The sequence below is a fragment of the Streptopelia decaocto genome, assembly GCF_964273445.1.
Source record: "Streptopelia decaocto genome assembly, chromosome: 17".
NCBI classification, from domain to species: Eukaryota; Metazoa; Chordata; class Aves; order Columbiformes; family Columbidae; genus Streptopelia; species Streptopelia decaocto.
In genome coordinates, this window is record NC_138672.1 from 4,533,300 (window position 1) to 4,553,223 (window position 19,924).

At 45.4% G+C, this 19,924-nt stretch overlaps 1 protein-coding gene across 1 annotated transcript in view; it reads left to right on the forward strand.

The window, feature by feature from the left end:
• The window catches only part of PAPPA (pappalysin 1), a 174,290-nt gene that overhangs the window by 97,386 nt on the left and 56,980 nt on the right, over nt 1-19,924 (forward strand). The window contains exon 10 of the mRNA XM_082067857.1: nt 5,534-5,730. Coding sequence (XP_081923983.1) covers nt 5,534-5,730 — 197 coding nt within the window. The remainder of the gene's footprint in view (nt 1-5,533; nt 5,731-19,924) is intronic.

A 19,924-nucleotide genomic window follows, 5' to 3' on the forward strand; every position in this document is an offset into this window, starting at 1 on the left:
AGGCTCTGTGTAATGGTTTTCCTCTTTGCAAATCAGAACATCCAGGAAGGAAAATAACTCTCTCCAATATTTTACTGTAGCAGGAAATATCTCTGTCTCTGGCTTCTTCAATATTAAAGAAGAGATTAGCAGATATCCTGGAGTGGGGCCATGTTATTCACTCTCTTCCCACTGAAGCCAAAGGTGAAACTCCCATAGAAATAAATGGAGCAGGTTCTGCGATCGCTCAGCCACCGGGTTCATGTGATCTGCAGTGGAATTATTTCTCCTTTTGTGATAGAAACCTCTGGATACGGTTCTTCTCATCTGTGCACATAAACACCAGTGCTGGTGATGCTGATGAAGTGACACGGGTGGTAAAATCCCGCTCCTGCAGTGGTTGCTGACTTCAGTGAGCCTGTGATGTGGCCTTTGCCATGTCCGAAAAGACCTGCATGCCCTGGATTGACCTTTCAGGGGTTAAAATGCAAAGCTCGCTCTGTTCCAAGAATTTTTTACTCTGACACAATGCTTCTGCATTTTTGTCCCCCCTTTTTTCTTCTTCTCAGACAAATAGTTATGTGGCATGAGGGCTTGTTACGGTTGGAAACATCCCTAAGTAAACAGCTGAGCTTAAAAATACTCTTTTATTTTTTTTGTCTGGCCTTTAGAAAAAAAATAGTAGTTATTGCACAAAAGAAGACTATGCTGATGCTGGTCACTGCGTTCTGGCTGAAAACAGGAAGCTGCCCTGAGTGTCTGTCCCCAGCACTTTGACCATGCGGCTTAGACATTAAAAGCCTCATCGAGTATGTGCCCTGTGCTATGAATTGGATCTCTTGATCTCTTTTTTTGCCTATCACAGATAAGTGTACATCCTGCATGTCTGCTTCCTGGTCTGTCCCAGACTTTATTCATTTTGCTGGTGATTTTCTAGCCTCGCTTTGCACAGGTGACTGTGATGGGGACTTACCTGCTCGTCCAGACCTGGTCTGGCAGGTGCCTTCCCAGTGCTCTCTAAGTCTTACCTTGTGCATCCTTTCATTTCTGAACCCCAGAGAAGTGGGTTGTATTTCAATAGAACAGGCTGCCTTTTACAACATTGCTTGGACAGCTTGAGAAGCAAGGAGAAATGGAGTTTAAATCATCTTCTGATGCAACACACAAGAGCTCCAAGGTCATTCTAGATCTTGAAGCCCAGCTGCAAGTCAGCAGCCAGGGCTTGCCAGTCTGTTTCCCCAATAAATCCTCCATCTCCCAGGCTGACGGCTGCCATGGAGTGTTCAGGGATTCCCAGATGACACAGAAATCTTTGCTGAACAGGAGACTGCCTTTTCCCAAGGGCAAGAGAGGGACTTTGGTTTGGCCACAATGTTTTTGTGCCTTCAGTAGGAAGTTTGTCAGGGGAAAGGAGCTCAGGCTCCTTGAATGAATACGTGTTCCCTGAGTTCAGATTGGGATCCTTTAGCATCTGTTGTCAATCCTGCAGAGACGCTGGCCCGTGCTGCCAGGTGCTGTGCCTGCAGACATTTTACTGTTCTAGATTTAAGCTGGATTTCCAGGCAACTGCTTTTTAATTTCTTAAAGTCATTTTTCCCTGAGGACAAATTGAATTTCCTTCGTGTTCCCTTTCTCCATATCTCGTTTGAATCAGATTTAACTTCGAAGTGAGAAGTCCATGGTGTTGATGAACGTGGTCCCTGATGCAGGCCATATGTGACCAATACATCGCTATGACCTTGACCAGGCCTTGGGAGCCTATAGACTTCTATGGACACAAAAGCTAGTTCATATTCCCAAGGCCCTGAGTGCATTTCATGTCACAGTAGTTGAAAAGAGAATGTAAAAGGCATTTTGCACCATTATGGAAATAAAGATGTTAGCGACTGCTTCCTAGAAATACACCACCCTGACACTGCCCTCCCCAGCTTCGAGCCTGTAGAACTGAGCTGTGTTCACACCACTGCGGAAAGCAAAGCAGCCTGTTAGTTTTTATTTTGTGAGGGCAATCGTAGGAAGAAACAATCTGGTTGTTCTTCACTTTGCTCATCTAAATGTAAAACTCAATGTGTAGCCTACCAAGCATGCAAGACCGCAGTAAGAATCAGGAGCCAGAGCTGGTGCCCAGTACCCGGGGAAGGAAGAGCCTCTGAGTCTCTTTGGCAGCCCGCTCAGCGATGCACCACATTTGGCTGTTGTAGGCTGGATACCCTTGTCAGTCCACTCACCACTGTCTGTGAAGGATTTTTAAAATTCCACTTTTTTGCCATTACTCAGAACTAGAAAGCTCATGGGGAGGAAGAGTCTCCCTCTCTTCTCACCAACGCTCCCCTCAAAGCCTTGCACGCTTCAGGATGGCGTGACAGCAGTAGGACTTACAGATCTTCCTTAATAGAAAGCTGGGGTTGTAAAGCCACTTTCCCCCATGTTTTTCAAAGCACACAAAAGTGAGCGGGTACGTAATCTCTCAGCCTTTGTGTTCAGAGTCATCCCGCGCTGTGTTGGAGGGCAAGAGCGCAGCGACTCTCCAGGAGCAGCACGAAGGGCTCATGACAGTGCAGTTCAGTAAGACTTTGTTAATCATTTAGGCAGTCTCAATTTAATTCAGACATCTCAGTCTCTCCATTCGGTTCCTCCCTCGGGTTTTGCAGACTCCGAGCAGACAGATTTATTGGGGTCTTAAGCATAATCAGGAACAAATTAGCCTCTGTTAGGATCACACGCTGGCCTGGATCACAGCTATTCACAGGCTGCCTTCCCATCCATGTGAGTATGAATTAAGTCATCGTATTGGAGTAGGTCTTGAGTATTCTTTTATCCCAAACACATGATCTTATCAGAAGCCCATTACGTTTATCATCGCATTAGGAGGGAGCCTTTGGAGCCAGTGCGGGAGTATGTTGCTGTATAAATGTTATGCTGACTTCAGTGCCTGTCGTGAAAATAAGTCAGTGCTTCAGGAAGGCCAGGGAAACACTGTCTAAGCACATATGCCTAAAATTAGGCTGTGATTTCTGGGTATGTGTTTGCATCAGTGGGGTGGCTGCACTGGGGATGTGTAAAGAGAGAGTACATGTGTTTGCGTGTCGCTGTTTCTGTCAGCGTGGGTGTGTAGCAGGATGCACTTGGGTGCCAGTGTTTCACTGTAAGTGTTTATCTGACTGTGCATATGTTTATAGGCTGAAGGTTGGGTCTTTTTAATATGTTAGGTCTATTCTTTTTTTTTTTTTTTCCTTTTTACAGAAATAAGTTTAATTTCATAAAAGGACAAACTCTTTTTCCAAAAATACATACTTTCATATATTTGGGATTTGTTTTTGAGGACTTTTGATTGCTGACCACAGTCTTTCCAGGGCGGAATATTTGACAGAAATTTGTGCTGAGACTCTCACTCAAACTGGGACATAGTGCTCTGAGGCGGGTGAGCTGCTCAGCGTTACCCTGCTGTTCTTGGGCACAGCAGAAACCTTGTCTATGCTTTAATAGGTCTCTGCAGAGACAAGAGCAGAACAAGAGATGCAGAGATTGGTCTCTTTTCCCAAGTAGCAAGTGATAGGACAAGAGAAAATGGCTTCAAGTTGCTCCAGGGGAGGTTGAGGTTGGATCTTGGGAACAATTTCTTCCCCAAAGGGTTGTCAGGCACTGGAAAAGGCTGCCCAGGGCAGTGCTGGAGTCACCATCCCTGGAGGGTTGGACAGACGGAGATGAGGTTCTCAGGACATGGGTTAATGCCAAGTTTGGGTTAGCGGTTGGACTCGATCATCTTGATCTTTTTCCAACCAAAGCCATTATATCCTATGATTCTATGCGCAGTTCAAGCGCACGTTCCCAGCTGGATGGGTATCAGATGCGGAGTGTCAGGGCCTTGCTGGCATTGGGGCTGTGGAGCAATCCGGTGTGAGAGCTGGCGAGGCAGTGGCTGCTGGGCCAGCACTGCTGGGCTGCCTTGAGGCCCATCTGCACATCCACCTGAGCCCTTTCCCACCCTGGAGAAATGGGACACCCTGGGGAGCCATTGTCAGCTCTATCCGTGAAGCACTCTCCTCCTCTCAGCTCTTTGAGCTGTGTGGTATAGGTTTGGTGGCTACCAGCTATTTGAAGATTTTAAGATGTGACATGCAGGGTCAAGAAGTTGGGCCACCCTGGGAATATTCCTTTAGATGCAGAACTCATACAACTGAATGGCTTCTAGAATCGTGCTGGCTCCTTTCCACCAGCTTGGAGTACTGGCGCAGCAATTACACAGTTCCCTGCACTTATCCATGTATACAAGTTGGCCACAGAGGTCATGATGAAATGAAACCATAATGACATTCTTCCCTGATAGACTTCTCTATTCTTTCAAACTCACACTCTTTTAAGGACCTGGAGTTTTGTGCAGGAGATTGGGAGTAAAGGAGGGGAAAAGGAGTGAAAGCCGTTAAATAATTGAATTGCAATAAACCGATTTTTCTTCTGGCTCATGATGGTATTTCACTGTGTAAACTAGGAGGAAAAATAAACAGGGGATTTAGTAGTTTGGAAGTAGCTCAAAATTGAGCAGCCGTTGGATTTCCTGATACCTAGCTTGAGATAGTCCAAAGCTACCGACAGAACTCTCCTTAGGGATCATTTCCATCAGTCCAGCGAGCAGCTCTGGCTAATTTCCTACCGTTTTTTCAGTGGGCTTATTTGCCAGACAAAAATACAACAGGCTGTCAGAACTGGATACCTCTGGGGACTGGCAATGATAATACAATACAAAATAGGATACCAACAGGTCAAAGGTTTCCATTTCACAGAGTACTCTAATGACTGAAAGTCATTATTGCTATGCAGTCTGTTTGAAAAGAGTAGATGGATCTCAGTTCAGTTTTTAATGGGCCAGTGTTACAGAAACAACCTCAAAAATTTGGCATCTTTGTTGGCAGTCTCATTAGAGAAGCCACAGAATAAATGGGCAAGGATAATAAAGTCTCCTGCTGCTTTTGATCCTTTCAGGTCAAATCTGAGTCACGTTGGTTGAAGCCGTGTTGTGGATGTGGCAAGCTTACCCTCACACTATGTATACTGCATCTGCTTTTTGGTTAAATAGATCCCTTTGGTCACTATGGCTGTGAACTTGGCAGTTTTTGCCATCCCTAAATTCATGGTTGCTGTTGTTTTTGTTGTTTTGCAGATTATCTTTTAATAAGTAAAAGGAAATATTGTAGAATGAACCCTCTGTTGGCATTTTTCCATCCAAGTTGGTGGAATTATGCCAACACCCACATTGTCTCTCTATGTATTTTCTATCTCTGCTTTCTCCTGTCCCTATCCTTTTAACTGGAGATGGATGGAAATAAGCAGAAAACCCCTACATTAGGAAATATCTTTGGGGAATCACACAATAGAAAAGTTGACTATTGTTGCTTGGCTTTCTTAAAATCACCTTGCTATTGCTTAGAAGTGACCAATGCTTTCGCTTCCCAGTGGCCTGGTCCAGCAGATCCATGACCCATGATGTTATCAGGTCCTAGCATCTAGATTGCAGCCGTGCCCTTTGTGATTTCTCTTCTTGGCTTTCTCCTGGCAGATGAACCCAGCAGGTGCTATTTCCACGATGGTGATGGAGTATGTGAGGAATTTGAGCAAATGACCAGCATCAAAGACTGTGGCGTTTACACTCCCAAAGGCTTCCTCGATCAGTGGGCTTCCAACGTCTCCGTCTCCCATCACAGTGACCAACAGTGTCCGGGATGGGTGGTCATCGGTCAGCCAGCAGCAACGCAGGTAAGGAAAGCACAACTCCCTTTCCTCTCCTGGAAAGCGAAGTCCAACAAGGAGCATCATTCACGAGTGTAGCTCGATGGTCAGCGTTCATGTGTGATGTTGCCCCTGCCAACTTGCTGCTTCACCAAGGAAGGCTCCTGACAGCCATTTTCCTCTCTCAGAGCCTGGGTAGTGGTGATGAGTTGAAATTCACTTCTAACCATCCAACTGAAAACTGACTGAAGTTGTGGCCTGCTTGATTCAATATGCTGTGTAAGAGTCACCTTGACAGGGGAGGTGTAGGTTGGACATTGGGAAAAATTTCTTCCCAGAAATGGTTGTTGGGCATTGGAACAGGCTGCCCAGGGCAGTGGTGGAATCACCATCCCTGGAGGTGCTTAAAAGACACGGAGATGAGGTTCTCAGGGACATGGTTTAGAGGTGGATTTGCAGTGTTAGGCTAATGGTTGGACTTGATGATCTTAAAGGTCTTTTCCAACCAATGTGATTCTATGATCACCTAAAAGACTAGACAGGCTCTCTGCAACTAGCACAGGGTACTATCTTGTGGCAAGGAGTTCTGAAGGCTAATGCCGAATAATACAAAAGAGTGTTTTTTCTTTTTTTTAATAGTTTTGTGTTTTCAGTCTCCCAGTTTTATAAAAGCACCCTATTGTTCTATTCTGAGAAAGGTCCCTTCCATTCCCAAAGCCATTCATTAGCTTTAACCCCCTTCTTACATGTCTCCTTTGTAACATAAATAGCTCCAGTTACCATAACTTTACCTTTTGTCTCCCTGAGAGAATGAGATCCAAATGAGTTCAAAAAGACATTAGATAAATGTCTGGAAAACAGAGCTGTGCACGATGCAGATGCAACAGTCCAGATGCAACCCACTGACTCAGGAAAGCCCCCATGGCTCATTTTTGGCATTTTAGAGACAACGGCAGAGAAAGGATCATGATCTATAAGAGCTGCTTCGCGTATTCCTCCTCCAGCATGCACCATTGCCCCTTGCTAGAGATAGAGCAGTGCATTAGATGGACTTCTGGTTTGCTGCAGCAAAGTTGTTCTTACAGTCTAATTATCTGGGAGGTGTCTTGAGTGGGCAGTGCCGGGCGGAACGCCGTGTCACAAATGTGACAAGCAGATTTCTCTGTGAATAGTAAACGCTAAGCGTTTCCAGTTGGCTTGCGAGAGAAAACATCTTTCTTTGTCCAGGAGACTTGGCCTTGTTCACATTGCACAAGTCTGTAACAAATTAATGACCAGGTCAGTTTTAAATGCATAAAGTGTGGTCAGCTGGCATGGTACCAAGACAGAATCCTGAGCCGAGTGTTGCCTTTTTGTCATGGTCTCATTTATTATTTCACACTATAAAAAGAACTTTCCTCTGGACCCCTACCAGTACCTTTGTAACTGTTTTTTTCCTCATTTGAGCTCTCTGTGCTGTAGTACAGCCCAAAGCCCACTGTCACCAGCTCAGGTGCTGCTTTATGTGCGTGTCCCCAAGCACTCTGTCCCCGTGCAGCCACTATGGAGACCTGCCCTGTTTTTCTGGTAGAAACGCAGCTACGCCATGCAGTAGGTGACATATGGTCCTGCGGTGGAAAAAACACCACCACGTGCACACACAACAGAAAGCCCTGCTGTGTAGCCACAACTCGAGCATGTTTGTTGTACCCAGACGAGATGAAGTTGTCACAGCCTTCTTAAAAAAATGGATGGGGAGGGCGCAAAAAAATAGCTGTTGTATTTATAGGCAGAGCGCTAGTGTATCACACACTGGCAGAGTGAATGGGAACATGGCTCCTGTTATTGCCTGGCCCCTGGGGAGATAACAGTGTGCTATTTACTTCCAGCAAAAGGAATTTTTGCTTTAGCTCAGCTGGTCCTGTTACACCAGTCGGAGTGCATGGGGTTCACTGACCTTTCTAATCATATATGTTGAGAAAGCCTTTGTTTTCCCCAGGAACAGGGCAGCCTCGTCGGCTTGTGAAAGCACCTGACTTGTCACTCCGGAGAGGTTCGGTGGGGCAGCAGGTCATCAGACTGTTAGCTAGCGGAGATGAAAATTAACCTAAGATCTCTTCTAATCACTGCGTTTAACGATCACTGGTGTGTAAACATGTTTGGTTTCATTATCTGCACAAGCATTGAGCCTTCGGGGTTTTTGTATTGATGAAAGGAGCACCTTTCCTCACCCAGATATCTTTCAGAGTAAGTTGTGTGCTCACTGGTGTTGTGCAAACTTTTCGTGTTGTTGCTGGGTAGTTTCCTGATTAATCAGAGTGGCATTTGTGTTGGCTTCTCATCCAGAACATCACGAAAGATACGTTTGAGTGCAGCACACAACGATATACAGAATACATAAGCTGTCTGTTTGTTAGCCATCCTCGTTCCTTATAATTGCCCCGGTGCTCTCAAGATGCTTTAAAGCATTTTAAGCATGTCCTTCATGATTTAAAATGTTTCTCATCCTTGGATATCTCCATACCTGTTCCTCTACGTGATTGTCATCGCTTTCCCCAGGCTGTTTCTGAGGTGTAGACATCACAGATTGGTTTGTTATTGTATATTTCTCAGCAATATCTGCCCATGTGTGCTTGTTTGCTGTTGAAGGATCATTTATAAGCACAAGCTGGAGAATACTTTTTATTATTGTAGGGTTGTTTCTGTGAACCGACCACCCGTTTACTCAGTTCACCTATAACATTACCCACTTTCTGCAGAGCTGGTTGTTCCTTAAGTAAGATGTCCGTACTTGTTTATTATTTTGAGGTAGATCTTACATGCTGGTTCTTTATTTTTTAGTATGAGGCTGCTAAATGGCAACATACTAAGGGAGAGAAAAAAATTCACAGTATAGGATTTGTTTTGAACAACAAAGTGCTTACAAAGAATGACACAGTCTTGGCAAAGAGATACACATTTGAAAAATTGAAAGGTCAAACAGCTCCCCCCCCCCTTAAACAATTGCTCTTTCTGCAGAAGCAAGACTGATAGACACTTCTACTTTCCTGGCAGCCACTCTTCAGTGTTGATTAAGAAATATTCGCAGTACTGACAGCATCATATTTAGAGCCAAAGAGGACCGGTCAGCAATGTTGCACCAGCACAGCAACGCGAGCACCGGTGCAGAGTGTTTTTACAGTTTGATTTCTAATCTGGCGTCCTCCACAGATCTCAAGCAGCCGCTGCTCGGTGCCTGTTGTCGACTTCAGGAGGAATCCAGCAATCAGGGCTTTGCACACTCTTGGGCTGCTCTTTTCCCTACCGCTCTTGCTGTGAGTTTGCAAACAGCCTCTCCTTGCCATCCGTGTGTGTGTGAAATACTCTCAGTGTTGTGTGCTGGTTGTGTGGGGTTTTCTACAGCACTGTTTACTTCTTGGGGCCTTTCTCGTGCTAAAGATTATTGATGCTAGCATGAAGTCATCAGCTGGTGGATGCTGGCAAAGACTACAGAAAGGCGGTAGCGCCGGGCAGATTTATACTAGCTGAAGAACAGATCCAGGAGGCATGAACAGACAGACACAGGGTGCTTCGCCTGATCTGTCTTGTGAATAGCTGCAGTTTTTTCTATATTGGAAGTCCCCAGGGGCTTATTTCCTGAACCCAGCTGGGGTCAAGCTCCTCGTTAGCAGCAGGAGGGGAGGACATGGCCCCCTGACACCAATTTAAGCACACCTGGTCTTGACAAGACAGGAATTTAAAAAGTCAACTTGTGGCTTACTCAGACAATTCTCATAGTATCATCACTGGTGAAGCTGCACAGGTGAGGAGTGTGAAGTAGGAACGTGCAGTGTGGATTAGGTGACTGTCAAAGCTCAGCTGTCCTGTAGGGTTCAAGAAACCAGGGTCTTGCAGTGGCTTTAATCACCTCAATCTCTGTGTTCTCCCTGCTCACCAATTTTGTTTTGCCACAGTTCACCCTGGCTGAGTGCATTAGCTTGTATGTTAGTCTCTCTTTCTAGAATAGTTTGTGCTGAGCAGGAAGGATCTGGATATTTTGCTGAAGTGTCTTTTTCATACAGATGTGCCTTGGGGAAGCCTCTGATGGGCCTGTGTCAGGAGGGTTGCTCCATGGCTTGGGTGACAGGAGCGGAGGCAGGTGGGTACAGTCCAGCCATGGGAGGCTGGAGATGCCGCCGCTTCTCCTTTCGTCTTGCTGGTGGCTCTCCTGCTTTTGGAGAACTGATTCAGCTGCAGTTTCCCTTTGGGCCTTTATAATAGAGAATTAGAAGAAAGGACTAATGGATCTTAGGTGGCTTATTACTGACCTTGTTACCTGTGTCACAGCCATGTGTGCTCAAGGCTTGGAAGTTGGTGTGTACAGTAGTGATTTTGAGGGCCAGTCCCCCAGTAGATGTGTCTTTTGTTGCATTTCATCCCAGTCACGCAGAAGTACTTCAGACCAAGTAACCACATATATATGTTTAATTTCTTTTCCTCCCTATGCCATTGTTAGAGCTTGGTTTTCCCCTGTATGGAAGAAGCCATGCAGCTCAGGCACAGTTAACCGAAAGGGAACTCTTTCCCAAGGCTACTGGGCACAGACAAATCCTGGGATTCATTTTCATTCCCGGACTGACTAACACACCCTGTTCTCCTCTGGGTACCCCATGGGGGCTGCTATGGAGTAAGAAGTTGTGGAAGACGAGTCTTATTACATCTTTCCCACAAACAGAGGCCCCCTCCTGCCCCTGTTACAGTTCCCACAATTGCACTGATCCAGACTCACTGCAACAAACCTATTCTTCCATCAGCAGCAGAAAGATGTCTAGAATTGCAGTATGTCTGAAATGACCCACAAAAGGAGAAGACAGGAGCACAAGAATATTCTGAGTATTAGAAGATGTAAAATGATAGAGCAAGGGCTCCAAGAGTGGTAAGAAAACACCCTAAGAAAAATGAAGAGAAAGATGAAGTTCTCTGCCACACAGCTTTAGTCTGTCTAATAAATATAATGCTGAAGATAATTCCCCAAAGATGTAGCAAAGCCAACAAATAGAGTAATCTTGAACAAGAGTGGGAAGAGAGGAAACCTGCAACTTTTAATGGAGAAGCCATTTCTTTCCTTTGGGGGGATCTTGCTGAGAAGAGGGAGGGTGTCTGTCTGCCGACTCTGCAAGTGGCCCTTTTTGAACTTCCCAATTCACAGCCAAGTCCTGTTGCTCTTCAACGGTAAGAGTTTTGTTGTGGTTGGAGGGATAAAAAAATCCCCATTTTTAATAAGATGATTTGCTTTGCAAATGTCTTTGTTATTTATAGCCAAGCCAGGCTTTGAACCACTAATCTCTGGAGGATGAGGGCAGAATCCCAGTAAGAAAAAACATTAATGGAGGAACCATGAGTGATCGGAGACCAGTTCTGGAAAAAGATGAACTGGACACTGTGCACAGGCTGTCGCAAGAGGAATGTAGATTTGCTGTACGCATCTGAGCTTATTTCCAGTACTGGCTGATCCACCAAAAGGCCTCAGCTTACGTTACAGAGTCTCCAAGTCTAAAGTTAGTTCAAGGGGGTCCAAAACTTCATCTTTATTTCAGCCTTCCCCCGGATACAACAGCCCAGCCAATTTGGTGTTTTGCCTGAAGGCTGGAGAGTTGCATCACGAGCCTGGCCCAGACCATCAGGCAGATTCAGGCTGAAATGCTCCTTCCTTGGCTTAAGTGATGATATTTTTCACATTTTTTCAATGTGCAGAGGTTAATTAAGCCTTATCACAGCCACACTGATTAGTTTCTGCTCTGTTTAATAGAGGTGGAAACCGGAGCACAGAAAGGTAAAGCTACTGCTTGAGGATTAAACCTCGATATCTTTCAGAGATGTTGCAGGCACTGGGCATTTTTGAGCATAGACCTCCCCAGGACTAGAAAGTTCAGGATGTCTTAGAAGGGAAATGTTCATGTCTTGGATAAAAAGAAAACTCTTCAGTGCCTGCTGAGAGTTGCTGTCTGGGAGCAGAGACCTGGAAGGAGTTTAGGGTCATTAAATCTGCATTTTAGCTCCATCAGCCACCTCACATCGTCCCATTTGTGAATTAATCAGCCTTTATCCTAGCACAGATTGGCCGTTCATTTCCAGTAAAAAAGGACTGGAAAACTGTCCCACCAGCTCCTTGCTTTAATAGCTGGAAGCCTTGTTTCCCACCTGTCTTGCTGGGAAAGCTTGATTTTGCAACCTTTCTGCCAGAGGAGCTCTACTGGTCCTTATCTACACCTTTGGTGTTGCTGCTTTGCCTCATTAGCGTAAGTGATCCATGCAAAGGTTCTGCACCAAGGTAAAGGATGCTGCAAGATGTGTGTTAACATCAGTGGCTCCTGCTCAGGAGTGATCCCAGTGTTCTGGGGAGGTCTCTGAAGCAAAATAAAATGAGAAATGGGATTTCTAGGTAGGCTGGCTTGAAAAAGACTCAGTTGCAGCGAGATGGCTGAGATGAGCATTACCCTTAAACTTGGTCCAGAGCTGGCAAGAGAAAAGTGGATGCTGCCCATCACGGGACTGCCTGTTCCCTGCCAGCACAGCCAGCGGCTCCCTCCCTCTCACTCCTCCATCCCCACATCTTCAGTGCTCCTCTGCTCCTGGCAGCACTGAACCAGCAGACCCCACGGCTCATGTCGTAGCCTCTGGCTGATTTGTGTCAGGGGAGGACAGAGAGAACACAATGAGATGTCAGAGGAGATTCCAAGCAATTTTTGCCAAACACTCAAGGGATATTTTTTTTATTTCCATTCCCCTCCCCCCTTAGGTTTTAGAATAATTTTTCAAGAGCACATATGCAAGTCATCTAAGGGAAAGAGAACAGTGAGTACCAGGGGCTGGTACACTGTGTTCCCTTTGTGTACTGTAGAGAAAATAGATAAAAGAAACAAAGGATGATGCAGAGAGCAAAGCAGCCATCAGTACTCTCAGAGAGGTTCAGTCTGACCTTTGCAGAGATGAAGGTCAAACCAAAAATCCTCAGGTGCCGGAAATTGGTCCCATCTTCCTAGGACCAGGAGACATTTACCACTAAAGAAATGAGAGCAGAATTCCATGCCGTTTGTTGTTGCTAGAGATGAGAGGAAATGCAAGAAAGGAGTATTGTCTTAGGTAAGAATAAGGATTATGTGCTTCTTTAGGAAGTAACTTACCATTTTATGACAATATCTGCTGTACACTCAGCCACCCACCCAGACTACACGCGGTAACAGAAAACAGCTTGGACCCCCCCAGCATCAGCAAGCTGGAAAGCCGGACCCCACGACCGCGGTGGAGCTCATTAGCACAGGCTCGTCTGAAAGGAGACCCCCCTCCTCGGCCCTTGCCCCTCAACCTGCCAGTCTCTCCGTCTGCCGTTGCTGCTCCCAAGCCTTTAGATGCAGAGCATGTCCAGCCGTAAGCGTGGGATAACTCTCCTGCATCCCATCCGGGTTGTTTGTCTTGGGTCCCTCTCCATTCAGAGCGGAGGGATTTTGCATAAATGCATCGACACGTCTGCTTTGTTCATGCATGAAGGGTTCTCGGCATTTCTCATCCCACCCCCGCCGCGGCCGTCTTCTCCCTACCCCCCTGGCATGGAGCTTCACCAGCTTTTGCATTATTTCCCTGCGCAACAGCAAATAAACCTGCCTGAAGCATTGCCAGTCAGTCAAGCACAGTTAAAAACACCCAGTCGATTATTTTGGGTGGAATTAAAACAAGCGATCGGAAGGAGGAGATGGAAGAGGGTGCAAGGGCGAAGCTGTAATGCCCTTTACTATGTAATTTGGTTTCATGTTCTGCACAAGAAAACATGTAAAATATGTAAACAGAGCTCTCCAGGATTGTAATGCAGCTACAAAGCCACAGATATACAGGCAGGCAGGGTGCTATTTTTCAGCAGAACGGAATGCCATCCCCAAAACCACACGATCATTTCTTTAAGCCTGAAAGTAAACTTTCTCATGCCAGGAGCGGAGGATTTATTTTTTTCTCTTTAAATGAAGGATTGTCTGCACTACTTGTGCAGAGCACTGTAGGCATTTGAGCCCACATCGTCATAAGAGATCTCGTATTTTGAATGCCACTGAATTTTAGGATGTTCATCTTGAGCTGGCTCTAAAAGGCATGGGGTTTGGAGGATGGTGCTTACCCAGGTTTCTCTCGTCATTCCCTCTGTCCCCACCTGCAAATAAGTATCTGTTTTAAGAAGGAAAAAGAAAAAATAAAACAACCCAAAACCATTGGGATGAACTCTCAAGCTGCTCTAAATCCATCCTGAATGGTGCTGCCTTACTTGGAGCTGTTAACTGTTGAGGAACCCCAAATCTGTGCTTATTTTTGGAAATACTGCCTGTGAAGCTGGAGGATCAGTGTTTCCTCTGAGGTCATTTCAGTGGTGGATCAGATAAGAAGCCGTGATTCACCCGTCAGTAAGGGGGCCCAGCTCCCCCTGCTATCAGCAAGAGCCTCCCCTGGGCCGGGTTCCCATCGCAGCCTCAGGGTCTGGCTGCAAACTGTGCCAGGGAACCGTTATTGGTGTGTGATCAGTGCTATGATCTGTCTGTGCATGTACCTGCTCACTGGGAGAAGCCCTCATTTCAGAACATCAAGTTCTGCTTAGCCATTTTGGTCATCGGGCCAAAATCCTTACACTTAGCACTTTGAGCAGCGGATCTTATTTTCCCATTTTTTGGTGATCAAGCCTTGCATCATCGCTTTCAGAGAAGACAAGTCTCTTTTCAGAGAGAAGATGAAGCACGAGGTAGAGATGACCTTCTTTCCGCCTTTCTCCATCCAAATATCTTTGAAAAATCTGCCCCTCTAGCAGAGCAGATCTGTTCCTGGTGCCCTGCACTGTTTACACCGTGACCTTTACCTGCTGGAGAAGGAAATCCTCTTTGTATGGAAATGTAACTGTTTCCCAGTGGTTGTTTCTGGTGGGAAAAGCTGAGCCTCGGCAGCTCCAAGTTCCTCCATCCCCAGTGCTCCCAGTCTGTCCTCCCAGAGGCTGCGAGGCTGAAGGAGCCACGAGCTTCCTTTCACAGATGATGCTTGTGCTTTAATCCCCCGGTAAGTTCTTTTGGGAGCAGCTGGGAATTTCTGTGAACTCCCCTACTGGCCTGGTACATCAAGAATTAAAAGCTCCAAGTAGTCTTTTGGCTTAATTTGTTGGAATTTGGGGTTTATCAGAGCAATCAGGGCTGTTGTGAGGTCAGAGGGAAGCGCTAAGCTTCCCCAGACACCTGTAACCAAACCTTTGCTTGACTGGAGATGTGCACAGGCTGGAGGAACCAACTGGCTGTTGCACTATGGACTCTCCCTGGATGGTCCAGCTCATTCAGAGGAGTTTATTTGCATGGTGGCGGTTTCGTTACTCCGCAGTTTCAGTGGGAAAAGCCCAGTGAAGCAAGGGGGGAACCTTCTGATTTGCATACCACAGGCTAAGCCTTCAGGTATCAAGAAAAACAAGCCGCAGGGTTTAATCTTGATTAATGCACGCTGACACAGGGCTGACTAGTTGGATGGGAAACCGAGAGGCTTTGCTGGCCGAGGTGTAACCGTAGTCGGCTCCCCCGGACAGCTGATGGCTGATCCCCTCTGTGCCCCCCGGCACGCTCCCTGGGAGCCCCACCACAGCCTTCCCTCTCGCTATTAAATACAGGGCCTCTTCCCAATGCATCATCTCCCTGGATGTATCCAATTAAAGCCTGTTGACAGCCCAGAGCAGACTTATACCCTTAGGATTAGAGGCATGTGTATGTCTTCATATAGGGAAGGACAACAAAGGGGTGTCTGGCTGGCGTGCTGGGGGTGCAGTGTGGGAAGCTGAGCAGCTCCAAGAGGGAAAAGGAGCCAGGAAGAGAGAGATTTGCACCCCCAATTATCCTTGCATGTGGAAACGCTGTGTGATGAGGGTTGCATGTGGTTTACGCAGCGTGTTTACATGGTCCATAACCCTAAACAAAGCTGAAAAGCATGACTTTAACTCAGGAATTAAAAGCGCTGGAAACCCCTGGTTTTCTGCACATGAGAAAGTTTTGTTCTTTAAACACACAGATGTTTTTAAATGAAAAATCGCTCTTTTGACCTTTCCTGAATGCGATCATGTGGTCAGAGCTGACATTAACCACTGCACGGCTGTTTGCTGCAGCCGCAGGCGAAGCTTAGCGAGCAATCTTTGGATCTCATGGTGGCACCTGCGTTGTCTCACATCTCCTGGGAGCTGCTCCTGTGTCCCCCGTGCTCTTGGGACAGCTCAGGGGAGGTGGCTTTAGGTACGGGGATATTTAGGGTCTACTTCTACTATGCTGGAAATAACAGTATTGTGGTTGTTGTCCTCCTTGATAGCTGAAAAAGATGTGGTTTAATTTTTTTTCCCTATTTGTCCCTCTTCCTATCCAAAATGTTGCCCAAGTGTTTCTAAGCATCTCTGTCCACCTCAGCCAGTGTGTTATTCTGATGGAGAACTCCTCACCGAGCTGAAGTTCTTTAGGGATTTGTTGTCGTTGTCACCTTTGGGCTTTCTCTAACAAGTTGTGTGCTTACTTCATCCAAGCAAATTTGTAGGATCGTCTTTGGGAGGGAAGGAGGGGATGTTACCGAGTGGACTATAACAAGCCCGGTCGTGCTTTGCACAGAGGTGCCAAACCAGCAAAACTACGACGAATCCAGTGAGTCGGATCCACCAATATAATGATAAAAATATATTTAAGACTGTCCTAAAGTGCAGTGCACATTCTGCCTTTGACAGTCAGGTTTTCTGATGCCAGCTGCTCCCAAATGAAATGCTCCAGTCAAAGACAGGAAAAAAAAAAGCTTTAGCTCTACTCATCAGTGGCAAAAGCTTATGGGATGGGATTGTTTTCCTTTGCCGCAGCACCCCACGGGCAGCCTTGGCCCACAGCTACAAGCAAGCTTTGGACCTCACTGGTTCAAGTCAGAGACAGGCAGTTTGGGAACCTGAGTGTGCAGCCAAAAATAATGTTCTGGCTACTGTATTTGTTTAACCTCTCTCTCCAGTGGATGGATATACAGCCTGTTAAAGCACTTATCAGTCTGTAATGCCTTCACACTTTTGCGAGCAGCAATGTGGAAGCTGGAGATGGGAGCTTTTGCTGTGGATTGAAAATGTCTTTTAGCTCTTATGAGGCTGATGTTTGCAAAACTGAAGGTATAAGGTGTTGTTTTGGGGCTGTTTCTTTATGCTGTCTAACGGGTTGCATTTGGCTGCTATTTCTAGTGGTAGATGTGTTTGTGAATTTGAAAATAATAGCAGAATGCACTTCAGGGTTTATTTTAAGAATTATGCCTTCTAGGAAAGATCCTGGCAGAGCTGGGGTGGAAGATGCTGTTGTTTGAGAGCAGCATCTTTATGTCCTACTGCTGTGTTGAAGAAATAGCAAACGTCTGATGTGACTAAACAGGAGCACATGGCAAATTGCTCTGTTACGCTTTCCTGTGCTTCATATGAGCCTGTATTCTGCGTTGCTGTGCACTTGGAGCCATCGCTTGCTGGCGCATCATTTCAGGGGACATTGCTGAACGGTAGAAGAGCGAGGAGCCACGTACAAATCGCACTCAGGAGCTCTAAATGCTCATGTTCACTTGCGGACTTGTGTAAAAGCGGAGTTGATTAGTAAAACTCATTGGCACAATTATTTCTTCTTTTTCTCACTCTCTTCTGTAATTTCTGGTTCAACTGATGTCTTTGGAGTGGTCCTTTGAAACACACAAGAATCATCTGGTTAGGGTTTTGTTGTAAAATCAAAACTCCGTATTGTTTCTTCCACAGGTCCATCTAGCATCCTAGATATTTTGATTACACTTGGCTGGATGTCAAAGCCAATGTGGGTTTGGGATAGGGCCAGTCAGAACTGATTTGCAGTTTTTTCAGGTATACCCTGTGAAGTTTATAGTTCTATGTGATTTTGATTTGAACCCACCAGTTTTAAATGAAGCTCACTTTGAATCTGGAAATAAGAGAAATTCAAAGGGTGCAGGTCTGCGTGATTTAAAAATTGAAATACATTGTTCATACAGACTCTTTGGAAGTCAAATAGCTGCATTTTTTGAGAAAGCTAAAGTTAGTAACACACATTGAATACACATGCAATCTGGGCCATCATCTAATGCAAATATACTTGTAGCTCCTATTTGCTTTCCTGAAATTAAACCAACTTATATGATAAAGTAAAATAGCCATTGCATCTCCCACTCATTTCCGAATCACAGCCCAGTGTTGCATCCAAAACTCTACCCAAGGAAATTTTCCTTTGGAAATGAATACTACCATTTTTATTGTAAAGCAGACGAATTTATCATCCTGTCACACATTGCAGACAGACTGTTGATGCTACATCATATCAGCTGCAGTGTTTTCATACTCATAAAGGTCACTTTCCAATTACCAGCCAAACTTTCAGCTGAAAATTGTGCTGAGAAAGCTGTAGTAACATGCTAATTGAATATGAAGTCTGCAAGGTCCGGACACCTTCTACTGCTCCAGATTTGATGGGGAAGCGCCTGTGCTGGACTGGCCATAACAACTGGCAATGGGGGTTTATTCCATCCTGCCAGAGACGTAATCTGCTTCCCAATCCCGCAGCCAAACCCTGTTCTTCATTACACAGGAAAAACTGACAGACGAGATTTCCTCTTATTTCTGAGCCAACTGAATCTGGGAGTAATATAACATCAGTGTGTTACACCAGGGGTTTTATCAGCTTCCAGTTGATAAAGCTTTTCTGTTGATCACCTGCCTGGACATCTTTGTCCTGGAGCAGGACGTGCTGCGTTTTTTCATCTTTTGCCATCGGGCCTTTAAGTACCCTGGCAAAAACAGGCGAAAGCAGACAAATAGCATTGAATTTAGTAAATCTGCTTTATCAGGCACAGAGGACAAGGAGAGGTTTGGAGTAGAAGCTGCGGTTTGTGGGCATCAGAGGTGAGGGAAAATTGCTGCTGAGGAAGAAGCAGCAGACTAGAAGGTAAGAAGGTTAATGAAAGAGGGAGGACACAGCTTTTTGTCATTGTCTTATGTTTATAATCTGTGCTGCTGAATCTTAGATTTGGGGTTTTTTTACAAAACCAAGAAATTTTAAACTCATTATCAGCGCACATAAAATTTTAATATACATATCTTTGAATTAATATTTTAATATATGTAACTTTCAATGATTTCCTTAAGTTTTAGAGGTCAGTCTGAGATGCCTCATGGATGACTTGCATAGTTGGGCAGACAACTGTTGACTCAAATCTTCTGACAGGACAAATCCAGAACACCATTAAAGAGATTAGTCCTAAAGCATTTCTGACCAGAACCTACAAGAAAACCCGGAGCAAAATTTCCAATGTCACTTGAGTTAAGCCTGTTTTTGTACAATTTTTGTCTGAGCTCTGTGGGCTCCTGAGGTTTGAAAGGGTCATAGAACTTGGCTGATTTTTGAGGTGCTCATTGGAACCCAAGTGGTGGCCTTTTTAACGGTTCAGAGCTCACTAATGTGGGCAATTTCATTTTTTCTGTAACTCCAACCCAATTCCCAGCCTAAATGAGAACAACAGAGCAACAGCTTTCCGAACAGATTGGAGGTCTGTGCTGCAGTCGGCAAACTGGGTGGTGTCCATGTGGCAGTCAAGCTGCCTTAGAATATTGGGCAATAAACAAGCAGGAACCTTTCTGATACTTAGCAACTGCACCATAGTTTCTCATCCTTGGGTAAGATTAACCTTAGGTCTGCAAGAACAATAACATATTTAAGAATAAAAGGTTTGGGTGACTGCCAGCCAGCTTGTCTGGCAATGGGAAGAGAAAGTTTTCATCTGTAAGGGATGTGTTAAAATGCTGCTTATGTCATGGTTGGGATTCTCTGGCATGTGTTGAGTTAAATATAAATAACATTCTGCAGAGCAGTAGCCTAAAAATTGTAGATTAATTACGTTTCAGTATTACAGTTGAAATCTGTTCTTTAGCTGGATATTCAAGCAACAAATTATGTCCTGTTTGTGCCTCCATGGGTTTCATATCAACCCATGAGTTTTTCTGTGCACTGGTACAACCTCAGTCAGGATGTTGTGTGCTCCACAAATAGATAGTCCTGTGGGTTTTACCAACAGATCCTGTTCCTGCTTGTTCTGTGGTTGCTCTTTGCAAGAGGGACAGGGTATAGCTTGTTTCATGCCAGAAACCCACAGCATCGCCTGCTCGGTGCAGAAGTGGCAGCAGGACAGTCCCCAGCAGAAAGAAGGGAGG